This window comes from Schistocerca serialis, chromosome 6 (genome assembly GCF_023864345.2).
Source record: "Schistocerca serialis cubense isolate TAMUIC-IGC-003099 chromosome 6, iqSchSeri2.2, whole genome shotgun sequence".
NCBI lineage: Eukaryota > Metazoa > Arthropoda > Insecta > Orthoptera > Acrididae > Schistocerca > Schistocerca serialis.
The window spans coordinates 39,830,284-39,843,664 of NC_064643.1; the positions used below are offsets into that span (position 1 = coordinate 39,830,284).

General features: G+C 43.9%; 1 protein-coding gene across 1 annotated transcript in view; it reads left to right on the plus strand.

Moving 5' to 3' along the window:
- LOC126484255 (uncharacterized) overlaps window positions 1-6,990 on the plus strand; it is a 71,345-nt gene extending 64,355 nt beyond the window's left edge. The window contains exons 4-5 of the mRNA XM_050107676.1: window positions 1,863-2,093; window positions 6,656-6,990. Of these exons, the coding sequence (XP_049963633.1) occupies window positions 1,863-2,093; window positions 6,656-6,830 (406 nt within the window). The 3' untranslated portion in view covers window positions 6,831-6,990. The remainder of the gene's footprint in view (window positions 1-1,862; window positions 2,094-6,655) is intronic.
- The last annotated feature ends 6,391 nt before the right edge of the window (window positions 6,991-13,381 follow it).

Genomic DNA, 13,381 nt, shown 5'->3' on the forward strand with positions numbered 1-13,381 from the left:
AGTTGGGGAGAGATCCGGCAACCTCGCTGGCCGAGGTAGAGTTTGGCGAGCGTGAAGACGAGCAATAGCAACTCTCGCAGTGTGCGGGCGGGCATTATCTTGCTGAAATGTAAGAGCAGGAAGGGCAATCAAAAGGGGCGTAGAATATCGTTGACGTATCACTGTGCTGTAAGGGTGCTGTGGATGGCAACCAAATAGTGTCGACTTACTGCTATGCCACAAGTTTTCCGAGGATAACAACCGAAAGTGACCTGCTACGAAAACAAGTGGCACTCCAGACTATCAGTTCCGGTTGTTTTGCTGTCGGTTGGTACCCCACTACATTCCGGGGTGTCCCCAGGCAGGTCTTTGCTGGTCACTGTGGCTCAATTTCAAGCAGAGCTCATCACTGAAGACAATTTTATTCCAGACTGAAGACGCGTCTGGAGGTACCCCGGATAGCAGAGGGATATCAACGTGTCTGTCACCCGCCATACGGTGCGACAACCGGAAGTGACGGTTTGAGGTGCCATTTGTTTTCAGCACTCCTTCGGTTGTCGTCCTCGGAACACTTGCGGCACGACAGTAAGTCGGTGCTACTCAACGCCCCGTTTTGTCGCCGTTCGTGGCGAGCTGTCCTTGGCTTACGTTTCGGCAAGATAATGCCTGCCTCCACAGGGCGAGAGTTTCTACTGCTTTTCTTGGTGCTTCGCAAACCCTACCTCGGTCAACAAGTTTGCCGGATGTCTTCCCAATTGAGAGCATTTGGAGCGTTATGGGTAGGGTCCTCCAACAGTCTCAGAATTATGACGATCTGATGGATCAATAGGACAGAATTTGGCCCGATATTCCTCAGGAGGACACTCGACAACTCTGTCATCAGTGCCAAGCTTGCACAGGTGCCAGAGATGGACCAATGCGCTATTGATTTGCTCAATTTGTGGAGCTCTCTCTCCTGAATGAATCATCCAGTTTTTTCTGAAATTGTAATGTGGTGTGCGTACTGTAAGACATTCGGTACACACACCATCAGATTATTTGACTTGTCGATCTAACGAAGTAGGCGAGTGTCAGCAATACGTCTCGTGGTCTTATTGTGGCGTGTTTATCTTCTGCCGTTAGGTCGGACGGTAGATATGCCACTTGCACGCTTAGAGTAGCAGGTTGACGGTGACCGACTTCAAACAGAACTTGATTAATTTTCTCACACATTTATTGAAATGATAACAAGCATAAACATTACGTAACTTGATTCTGGATGCTATTTACAATTGACAATCTGAAGTTCCTTTGGTCTTGGTACGTTAATCTTATTCTCACATATCTCTGATACTTGACAAAGTGTCTATACATTTATCTTCATGGCTATGTACAGGAATATGATAATCTTATTAGGCGCACACTGAAACTTGACTATAGACTGGTACAGACTAATGCAGACTGACTAATTGGAGGTCTGTACACTCGTTATAATACCTCGCTCGTTCAGGTATCACTGCGCGAGTGTGATCCGAGAGGAGAAAAGGTTCTACGTTAGCAGCAATCTCATTGGCTGCGTTACATATTAATACGCAGATCGACGGAAGCAGAATTTGGTCCGTCTCTAAGGCAGCGCCATCTCGTAGTGCGGAGACGGACGAGCGCTGCGCCTGCGCTGCTGTGCTTAGCGGGGTGCGCTCTAGTGGGACAGTTGTGTACGCGCCGACTACACGGAACTATGTATACAACATGTAACCATTTGTTTGTCTGTACATGTACTGATTTCTGTCCCATTTGGATAATTCATTGCCTTTCTTTTTTGTCGTACTGTGTATTACACAGCAAATTTCATGTTGTCAGCAACATCTTAAAGTGTTACATTATTTTTCTGTTTGTTCTTCTAGACTGGATCTTTCCGGATGCAGTGGGCTGGGCGGATCTGCCGTGGCGCACGTGGCGCAGCTGCCGGCCCTCCGCACGCTGCTCCTCCAGTACATTGACGACCTGACAGATCTGCAGCCAAGCCTACGGCACGTCCTGGACTTGAAGCAACTGCGCTGCCTCGATATCCTGTACAGCGGCCACATCAGAGCTGTGCCATTTGAAGAATTTTCTGTGAGGCTCGTGAACCTCAGGTAGGTTGCTCCTGCTGCTTCTGTTCACCGTCCGAGCCCGGTTCTGATGACTTTGCGTTTCTACCGCGCGACCTCGATGACTTCCACGAGACTGGGAACGGAGTGCTAGTATTAGAGAGAGCGTAAGGCAGGGATATAAACTTTCAATCCCAACTTTCCAGTTTATATATCAAAGAAGCAGTGAAAGAAACAAAAGAAAGATGGAAGAGTGGATTAAAATTCAGGGAGAATGGATATTAATAATATCATTCACTGATGATACTCCTATTGGCTTGTGAAAGGGAGGAAGAATTTCAGAACCTGTTGAATGGAAAGAACAGTCTAATGAGAACACACTACAGATTGAGAAAGAAACCAGGAAAGATTAAATTAATGAGCATTAGCTATATCAGATTAGTTATGGATTTAACATCAAAACTGGTGTCCATGAAGAAGTGATGCAGTTCTGATACATTGGAAATAAAGTAACACACGATGCATGAAGCAATGATGACATACCAAATGGCTGTAATTAAAGTGCAGATACTCGCAGATGTCCAGTAATTATCATATGGAAGCGAAACTCGATTTGTATTCTAATGCGTTAACGCAGAACAGTTTTACGCTGGAGAAAAATTAGTTTCAATTTTGGCGACCAGGTGCGAATCTGGTGCTGCGAATGCAAATAGTTCCCACTTATTTGTTTTCTCTTTAAGTTCAGTGGTAATCCGTGTTCCCACTTCTAACTTATGCTACCATCTCTGTTAGCGTGTGCTAACTATGTATAGATTGTCAACAGTTAGGCTAAAGCTGTTGTTTTTCTACCTTGTGAGTCAATCATTGCAGAAGCGCAGTTCCCGTGTGAAAACGAGCCACTGTTTCGACCGCTACAGCGTTTTTTGGATAGTGTGCTTTCCTTTTGCGTGTGAAGTGACTTGTGTTGTATTCATCTATTTTTGTATTTATGAGGGAGATAGTATTCGTGGATATTTGCTGCATTTGACTGAAAATTACATAAATATTACAAGGTAAGTTAGTGGAAGCAGAACTGAAGTATTCTGCCCATTGGCTGTGGCAGAGTATAATAAAATAATGGGAGGAGTCGATAGATTTGATCAGCTGCGTCAACGGTATGCTGTAGGCCGTCGTTCGTGGAAGTGGTGGCACAAACTGTTTTCCTTTCTTGTGCATTTGGCAGTTGTCAGTTCCTACGTTATGTGGAAGCTACAGAAGACAAAAGCAGACCAGCTAACATTTAGACTGCACTTGGCAAGGCAGCTTATCTCTGGCTTCTCAAGTCGTAAGAGAAGAGGAAGGTCAAACACCAATAAGAGGTGTGTCTGGAGTACCAGATGAAGTTCGTCTGGAGAAAGTTGGAACTCATTTCCCTACAAAAGGTACAACAAACAGAAGATGCCGCCAATGTAGCACCAAGAACAAAGAAAAGCGAACAAAAGTAATGAGTAGCAACTGTCGTGTACCTTTGTATGTAGCACCATGCTTCTCTAAGTTCCATAGTACATCACCTTAGTGAACTCAAAGGACAGTATGAACTAATACAAATATAAATGTAATGTTTAACATGTTTTTGTACTAAAAAATAAAGGAAATACATTTGTTTTAAATTAGCAAGTGAAGTTACTCCACAGTTCCAATAGTTCCCACTAATTTTTTTACACTCATAGGCTAAACTCTCATTTCAAGATTTAAACTATGATTTTATGAACGGTTTCTTAGCCCAATAAAGTGTTCATAAAAAATCTACAACTTCCAGAAATAATTTGGTCACTAAAGGGTTAATTCATTCTGTACGAGCACTGGAGATGTCGAATGAGATGCTACTTCTGTAAAACGATGTGATCAACACTTGCTCACAGTAGTTCCGGTGGAATTTAAGCTATGTGTTCCTGCGTACTGGCCTTCAGATCAGGTAGAGACCTAATGTGCCTCTGGTAAAGGTATTCTTTTAGGTATTCCCAGAGTCGAGAGTCATATGGATTCAGATCAGGTCATCTTGCAGGCAATGCATCTGAAAACCTCTCGATATAATATGTTTTAAGGAAGGTTGCACTAAGCAGCTCTTTCGCTGGGTGAGTGACATGCAATGTTGGCCCATCTCACATGAAAAGAATGGTTTCCACACAGTTGTGCTCTTCCAAAGCAGGAATCACGTGCTGTACAAGGAGGTCTCCATAACGTAAAGGCATCACAGAGGGCCCCCCCCCCCCCCACCACCCCCGACAGGCGCTATGGATGTATCCTCTTCACAGAACGGACGAAGAATAAAGATGCTTGTGACTCCACACCAAGCAGTCATATACAGCAACTGCAGTGGTTCTTGGTGCACAACATGCAGTTTAACAGTACCCTTAAATTTGGCAGTTCTGTGTATTTACTGTACCCTGTAGTGTAGAATGTGCCTCTTCACTCCATAGAAAATTGCCTGGTCGCATGTCATCGACTTCTATCTGTCCGAAAACTGAAGAGCTAATTCAGTACGTTGCTGCAGATATGATGATTTGGTTGCTGCACCGTCCGGATCTTGTAGGGGCACCAGTCTAAATGCACGCGTTTTAGCTCACGCAGGCTGGCGTGAGGAGGGAAGGACTATGCTGACGTGAGGTCTGGAACATGACAGGGAATGAGAATTCAGAAAGCGGACGTAATTACTTTCATACTTAACTTTAATCCATTGATTAAAGTTGACGGTACATGATTCACAATATTATTTGTTCAGAATACAGTCTTGAAGTAATTAGTTACAGTAACTGAATATGGCGCCTTGCTAGGTCGTAGCAAATGACGTAGCTGAAGGCTATGCTAAACTGTTGTCTCTGCAGATGAGAGTGTCTGTAGTAAGTGAACCATCGCTAGCAGAGTCGGCTGTACAACTGCGGCGAGTGCTAGGGAGTCTCTCTAGACTAGACCTGCCGTGTGGCGGCGCTCGGTCTGCAATCACTGACAGTGGCGACACGCGGGTCCAACGTATACTAACGGACCGTGGCCGATTTAAAGGCTACCACCTAGCAAGTGTGGTGTCTGGCGGTGACACCACACAAAAATTGTCCACACCATTGACCACAGGATGGACAATTCTCGTGGAAGGGCACAAACACTAGCATTAGCCGGGACACGTGCTGCATACTGAGTTGCAGCAACAATAACTGTGTCAATAACTTCCACTGCGGTAGGATGCATTCCTCTTCCAGGTGCCACACCTAGCCCACCCACGTTTTTAAATTTCATCGTCATTTTCTTTAAAGCATTTAATTACATCTGGCCCCTCTGTCAGTGCAGCACTGGAATTGCTGCCGTTCACATGAAACTGTTTCACTAACAGCACACAGTCTTTCTCCTCAATTATCACTACTGTTCACTCACGTTACAGCTTGTCAAACGATAGTGTGGATGTCGTACAAACGGTGTACTGTGCCAGATTTGCTCGTAGTGGCCGTAGTTGGAAGTAATTGTTTTTCCAGCATAAATTGGTCCTGCATTAACACATTAGCATACCTACCAAGATTCACTGCCATATGATAATTCAGCCCACACTGGACCTGTGTAAGTGGCTGAACTTTAATTATAACCAAACAATACGTATAAAGCAAATTAGCACAGGCATAGAGGGCATTTCTGGCCAGGAGAAGTCTGCTGGTATCAAACATCAACCTTAATTAGAAGAAGAAATTTCTGATAATGTACGTTTGGAGTACAGCATTGTATGAAAGCGAGGCACAGACTATGAGAAAACTGGAAGAGAAGAGAAGAAAATTGATAGAAGAGTGTTGAAAGTTAGGTGGGCTGTTATAAGAAATGAGAGATGGGTTATGTGCAGAATCAGTGTGGAGAACACTGACAAGAAGAGGGATAGGATGATAGGAGAGAAACAGGATGATAGGATATGTGTTAGGACATTGAGCAATGACTTCCGTGGTACTAGGAGGAGTTGTGAGGAGTAAAAAGTGTAGAAGGAGAGTGTAATACATCCAACAAATAATTGAGGACACAAGATGCAACTGAAATCAAGAGATTGGCTCACGGGAGGACTTTGTGGTGGGTTGTATTGAACCAATCAGAAGACTGACTGGAAAAAAGGGAAAATTTTGAAAATATCTTGTAGGATGGTCCTCAGGTATTTAAGGCACAGAGGAAAAAAACACTTTCTTTAAAATCATCAGTCGCAAAATAGTGCATTATTCCAAATTTCATTGGATTTGATGTATTCGAGAAATAATTAGAATGAAAAACACAATAGAAATCATTTAGTACTTACCTCAGCTGCATGTTGAGACCAGTTTTCACTGTTTTTGTAGGTTCTTCATTTCTCCAAGTCCTTTATTGAGATATCAGTCAAAACACCATATGCTACCCACATATTTCCACAGTTAAAACCTGTTTAATATGAAGATAGGTATTAACTAGAATTTGTATCTCCTAAGTTTAAAAATTCTGATAAATTTCCTTTGCACTTCATTTATGACACAGTTCATCAATGTTTATGGTTTGTAGTATTACAAGAAATAGGGTGTAATAAAATACAGAAATACAAATTTTGCAGTTACTTTTTCTCTTTCTTTTTCCAGAGAACTACATGTGACGTATGAGGAAGAGGATGAGGTTTTCTACAAAAATGTTTTTGCTGAGATGCAGAGTCAAATGCCTCGGCTCAGGATAATTAATACTTTCCGATGGACAGATAATGACTTCCTAACAGATTACGAAACGGATGATGATGATGACACTGACATAGGGTACTGAGAAATAATTTTGGTTTTCAGACTGCAGAATGTAACATTGGAGCCCCTGGATGAGTGAACTGTTTGAAAAGCAAGTAAAAGACAAAATATGGATTTATGAAATTATTGTATAAGAGCCAAGAAAGTGTTGGCCGAAATAAAAATGCAATTTTTCGTGTTTAAAAAAATTTTATTTCACAAAAGAATTCATTATGTCAGACACTGAAACTGATTTTATTTCCCTCCATATTGAAACTCATTGTCACAATTATCATTACACAAATGGGAATTTTTGGCACCATAGTGAATGTCATATTCATACCTTTTATTGCCATATCCTTGTGTTGATGAAATTGTCCTTTAAATCTGAATGGGCAGGCAATCCTACCTCCATGTGTCCTGAATGTCTTTCAGATGCCTGTTTCACACTTTTCAGTCATTTCATATGTGCACTATTTTGATGTCACCTGCAGATAGTAATACACTAACGAAAGGACACAGCGATTTTTATTTGGGACGAAATGGAAATAAATTAATAAAGTGTCAAACAATGGAAAATCCAGGACGAACTCGGCATTTCCGCTATATGTTGAGTAGCAACTTTCCTTCTCATAATGTTGTTAATAAAGTGTCAGTCATACATACATTACATGCTTTCCATGTTGCACTGATCCAGAGCTCAACTGTCAGATCTGACCAGTTTTCATATTCTAGAGGTTCTGAAACACATTGCTGCACAGTCAGTGTCACCAGAAGTCACACTTCACTGCCATTCCATTGTTCAGTATTTCTAATCTATATTTCACGATTTACATATAATTAGAAGTTATAAAACATAAACATTAACAACATCACAATTGGAGGGCTCATTAGGAAAACAATTTTTGTCATTTTATTTCATTTGTCGTGGTTTCAGCACACATTGTGGATTGGCACAAGTGTGGGTTTGGTGATCCACTCCATGAATGATCTGTCACCCTGCTGATGTGTGTGCCAACTTACACATTATAAATATCTTGTGGTCACCATTCTCGATTTTGCTTGCTGACAGACCTGCAAAGCTGTGAGTCTAAAGCCTAAGCGACCCTCCACAGCAGGTGGAAACACGCACTCACCGTCGCGCCTTGTCGTCATTCTTATTTGTCTCGTAATACACAATTTGTGGGAGACGTGTCAGGATTTAAAATAAGTAACATTTTTAAAGAGAAATGCAATAGTTTACATTATTTTATGTATACTACTGAGATACTGCTACACAAATGCATACTGCAGTTTCCAGTATACAAAAATAAAATGCATAATTACCATCTTAAAACTCTGAAACTGTCCCCATTGAATTCGTCAATAGACTAATAACACTTTTCCACTAGAGTGGTAAAAACTAATCTTTTAAATGAACCAAACTCCATGTTAAATATATTACTGCCTTTTATTTTATTGTAAATTTTAAGTCCCTTCTACCCTGGTGTTTGGGTAAAAAGTTTTCAGTAGTGTTTCAAGAGTTTAAAATTCTCTCTGTGGTGAGTATTTTAGTTGTGGACGAAACAGAGTTTACTGTATGCTGACTTTTATATAAGAATAACATCACCTCATATATGTAAAGGGAGGGTATAGATAGTGTATTGAAATCTTTTAACAATAGTTGACAGGACACCTGTTGTTTGGTAACACTTATGTTCCTAAGTATTTTCTTCTGTAATACTAGGAGTCTCATTTGTTGAATTTCCCCATAAGATTATGCCATAATGAATAACTGACTCAAAGTAGAAGTTATAGACTACCTTTCTAGTCTGTGTTTCTCGCACCTGCCAAAATACAAATTGAAAATACTAAGCTGTTAAGTAGTCAATGTGTGCCTTCCAGTTTAGATATTTTTGGAGATTTAAGGTGTAAAAACGTCATACGTTTTGCTTCTATGACATCCTAATCATCGTATGTTACCTTTTAACGATTTAGCTTCAAATAGCATCATTTCGGTTTCTCCATTCCCGTCAACCTACAGTCCCCACACCCTCCGTCCGACAGTTTTCGCACCCTCTGTCCCGTCACCTCCTTCCCGTTCTCGCCCGCTCACCCTCTTTGTGTGCCACACTCTGCCAATGCGTCCCCCCGTCTTCCCCCTTCCCCACTCCTGTCCTTTTCCCCTCACCTCCCAACCCCACAACCTGCTGACACTGCGCCTTTCGGCAGTCTGGTCCTACACAGTCCGCCAGTCAGCGTTCCTCTCTCTCTCCCCCCCCCCCACCCATTTGCTGCTGTCCCCCCCCCTCCTCTAGAGATTGCTGTTTCCATCCCACATTACAGCCACATCCCTGTCCCACCTGTCAGAGATGGTGGTCGTGTGTGTGTGTGTGTGTGTGTGTGTGGTGTGGTTGCTCGTGTGAGTGAATGTGTGTGTGTTTCACTTTCTGAAGGCTTTGACTGGAAGCTAAATGTGTAAGCATCTTTTCATTGTGCCTGTCAGCAAGCCAATGTGTCATCTTTACAGTTAGTAGATCTATCTTTTCCTTATACTGTTGAAATTCAAACCTGGAGTTTCCATTGTTTGATTTTTGCCTAACGGGTTTTCTACAATCGCACAACTCTGCAATGTTTTCCTTTGTTACTATTCTCTATAGTATTATTCTTCTCTCTGTACATTTCCTCTCTTCTTTCCAGTGTTTATTCACCGCCTTTCAAACTGCACACACTTCCGAGCAACTCTGTACGAACGATTTCTTCCACTAAAAATGTGGCTTCGTGACTGCACGGGGTGTCGGTGCAGCATCTGATGCTCCAAGTTCTTCCCACTGCAAATAATAATTATTCCTATTGATCCCATTTTATCCCTCATCCTCACTTATTTTTACATTTTATTCTCCACACCTACCTGTGCCACACGAACTTTGATCCTCAGTCTAACCGATCCCCCGTCCCCCACTTTTCCCTTACGCACGCATATCCCGTTCCTCATCGGTTCCTTTTTTCGCGTGTTTCTGTACATTTTTAACGTATCTGTGCATGTTTTTGCGTGTCGTATTTTTTTACTCCTCTTTTCTGTTATTGAGCTCCCCTCACGACAATCTAACTCCTTCATTTGCCCATTTCCGTGTCCTTCCCGTTTTACCTACAGTGTCCCTACCACAATGTACCCGCTCCATCTTTCTGCACCAGTTGAGAAGAGTATCCCTTTCCCTGGCTAAAACCCAGTCCCACATCCTGTTTCTTAAACGCTGCCTAAACCACAGTACACCCCCCACCCGTACAATGGTCTAACTGCAAAAATTCCTTTCTCTGGATCCCACCCCTGCTTTCATAATGAGCATCTTCTCAGGTTGTGCTGGTCCCTGGTCCTCACTAAACTGGTACTGCAAATACACATCTGTACGGCACAGGCATGCCAGAACTACCTCAGCAACCCTCCAAGACAAGCTGTATACGTCGTGTCTCTGAAACTGAATCCCACACTGTCCAGCACCTGGAACGGCATTATGAGCACCGCTTTCATAAGTCATCCAACCTGCTGACATGCTACTGCCACCTCAGTGAACCAGTATCCAGTCCCTATCCTCCCCACAGCGCTCCAAACCCTGCCTAGCTGATCTTTTCAACTTGCCACATCCCAAAAACTTCCTGGTAACACTGCACCAAATCCAGAGCCAGAACATTCCCCTAACACTGTTGTTAACCTTTCCTCCAAAACCCTCAGCCCCACAGAAGTTTCGGTCGTAGGTAGAGGGCTCACCTTCCGCCCGACACCTGAGCTTGACCTTGATGATGTGTCAAAGACCTACTCTCCTTCTCCTGATTCATGAAATGGAAACACGTCTTTTGCCACCAGTCTCTCCAACCAGACCCAACCTAATCCCAACACTGATCCCTGTCTCTCCTAGTTCATAGCACTGTCCAACCATGATCCTCACCCCCCCTCCACCCTCCACCTAACCAGCCGCTGGTCACGATCCAGGAATTCCTTACCTCCAGCTTGACCTGTCCCTTCCTCAGAACACCAGCCTTTCAGCAGAAGCAATGTAATACACTACGGGCCATTAAAATTGCTACAGCAAGAAGAAATGCAGATGATAAACGGGTACTGATTGGACAAATATATTATACTACAACTGACATGTGATTACATTTTCACGCAAGTTGGGTGCATAGATCCTGAGAAATCAGTACCCAGAACAACCACATCTAGCCTTAGTAACGGCCTCGATACGCCTTGGCATTGAGTCAAATAGAGCTTGGATGGCGTGTACAGGTACAGCTACCTATGCAGCTTCAACACAATACCACAGTTCATCGAGAGTAGTGACTAGCGTATTGTGACGAGCCAGTTGCTCGGCCACCATTGACCAGACGTTTTCAATTGGTGAGAGATCTGGAGAATGTGCTGGCCAGGGCAGAAGTCGAACATTTTCTGTATCCAGAAAGTCTCGTACAGGTCCTGCAACATGCGGTAGTGCATTATCCTGCTGAAATGTAGGGTTTCGCAGGGATCGAATGAAGGGTAGAGCCACGGGTCGTAACACATTTGAACTGTAACGTCCACTGTTCAAAGTGGCGTCAATGCGAACAAGAGGTGACCGAGACGTGTAACCAATGGCACCTCGTACCATCACGCCGGGTGATACGCCAGTATGGCGATGACGAATACACGTTTCCAATGTGCTTTCTCCGCTATGTCGCCAAACACGGATGCGACCATCATCATGATGCTGTAAACAGAACCCGGATTCATCCGAAAAAATGACGTTTTGCCATTCGTGCACCCACGTTCGTCGTTGAGTACAGCATCGCAGGCGCTTCTATATTGAGCTAACAGTCATTAGATCTGGACCAACGCGAGCAGCAATGTCGCGATACGATAAACCGCAATCGCGATAGGCTACAATCCGACGTTTATCAAAGTCGGAAACGTGATGATACGCATTCCTCCTCCTTACACGAGGCATCACAACAACGTTTCACCAGGCAACGCCGGCCAACTGCTGTTTGTGTATGAGAAATCGGTCGGAAACTTTCCTCATGTCAGCACGTTGTAGGTGTCGCCACCGGCGCCAACCTTGTCTGAATGCTCTGAAAAGCTAATCATTTGCATATAACAGCATCTTCTTCCTATCGGTTAAATTTCGCGTCTGTAGCACGTCATCTTCGTGGTGCAGCAATTTTAATGGCCAGTAGTGTATATAGATTTTTCCTTGCTACTGCAGTGTTATCTTGAAGCTGTGAGAAAGGAGGACAGGCCCACCAAGGTGCGGAAGCAGAGGGGAGTGTTTTGGGACCATTGCTTTCACAACATATATATATATATATATATATATATATATATATATATGACCTAGTAGATAGTGTCGGAAGTTCCATGCGGCTTTTCGCGGATGATGCTGTAGTATACAGAGAAGTTGCAGCATTAGAAAATTCCTGCGAAATGCAGGAAGATCTGCAGCGGATAGGCACTTGGTGCAGGGAGTGGCAACTGACCCTTAACATAGACAAATGTAATGTATTGCGAATACATAGAAAGAAGGATCCTTTATTGTATGATTATGTGATAGCGGAACAAACACTGGTAGCAGTTACTTCTGTAAAATATCTGGGAGTATGCGTGCGGAACGATTTGAAGTGGAATGATCATATGAAATTAATTGTTGGAAGCCGGGTGCCAGGTTGAGATTCATTGGGAGAGTCCTTAGAAAATGTAGTCTATCAACAAAGGAGGTGGCTTACGAAACACTCGTTCGACCTATGCTTGAGTATTGCTCATCAGTGTGGGATCCGTACCAGGTCGGGTTGACAGAGGAGATAGAGAAGATCCGAAGAAGAGCGGCGCGTTTCGTCACGGGGTTATTTGGTAAGCGTGATAGCGTTACGGAGACGTTTAGCAAACTCGAGTGGCAGACACTGCAAGAGAGGCGCTCTGCATCGTGGTGTAGCTTGCTGTCCAGGTTTCGAGAGGGTGCGTTTCTGGATGAGGTATCGAATATATTGCTTCCCCCTACTTATACCTCCCGAGGAGATCACGAATGTAAAATTAGAGAGATTCGAGCGTGCACGGAGGCTTTCCGGCAGTCGTTCTTCCCGCGAACCATACGCGACGGGAACAGGAAAGGGAGGTAATGACAGTGGCACGTAAAGTGCCCTCCGCCACACACCGTTGGGTGGCTTGCGGTGTATAAATGTAGATGTAGATGTAGACCTGCAGACAAAGGTTCTTCCACCACTGTTGTTATGAATCACAGTTAATAGAAGGCGGAAGGTCTCTGCCAGTTACCTGACTCCTCCACCTGTAAACTCTGCCAGAATAATCCCATCCCTGAAGTCCAACGTAACCTTCAATCTGCTTAAAGTGGTAGGCCCTTCCGGCAACCACTGCCCTAAATCCGTATCACGGTCCTGGGAGGACCGCCTGGGCGTCAGCAGGCGCCTCCAGCGGCTCCAGCGGCTGCGGGCTACACGACACCACGCCCGGCCCGAGATAGCGCAGCTCTGGACAGGTGGTAGCAACTCGGCTCCAAGGGCAGCATCTGCACGTACCACAATGGAGCAGCGCCAGCTTGCCTCTACTCAGCACTTCGCATCACAAACACAGCG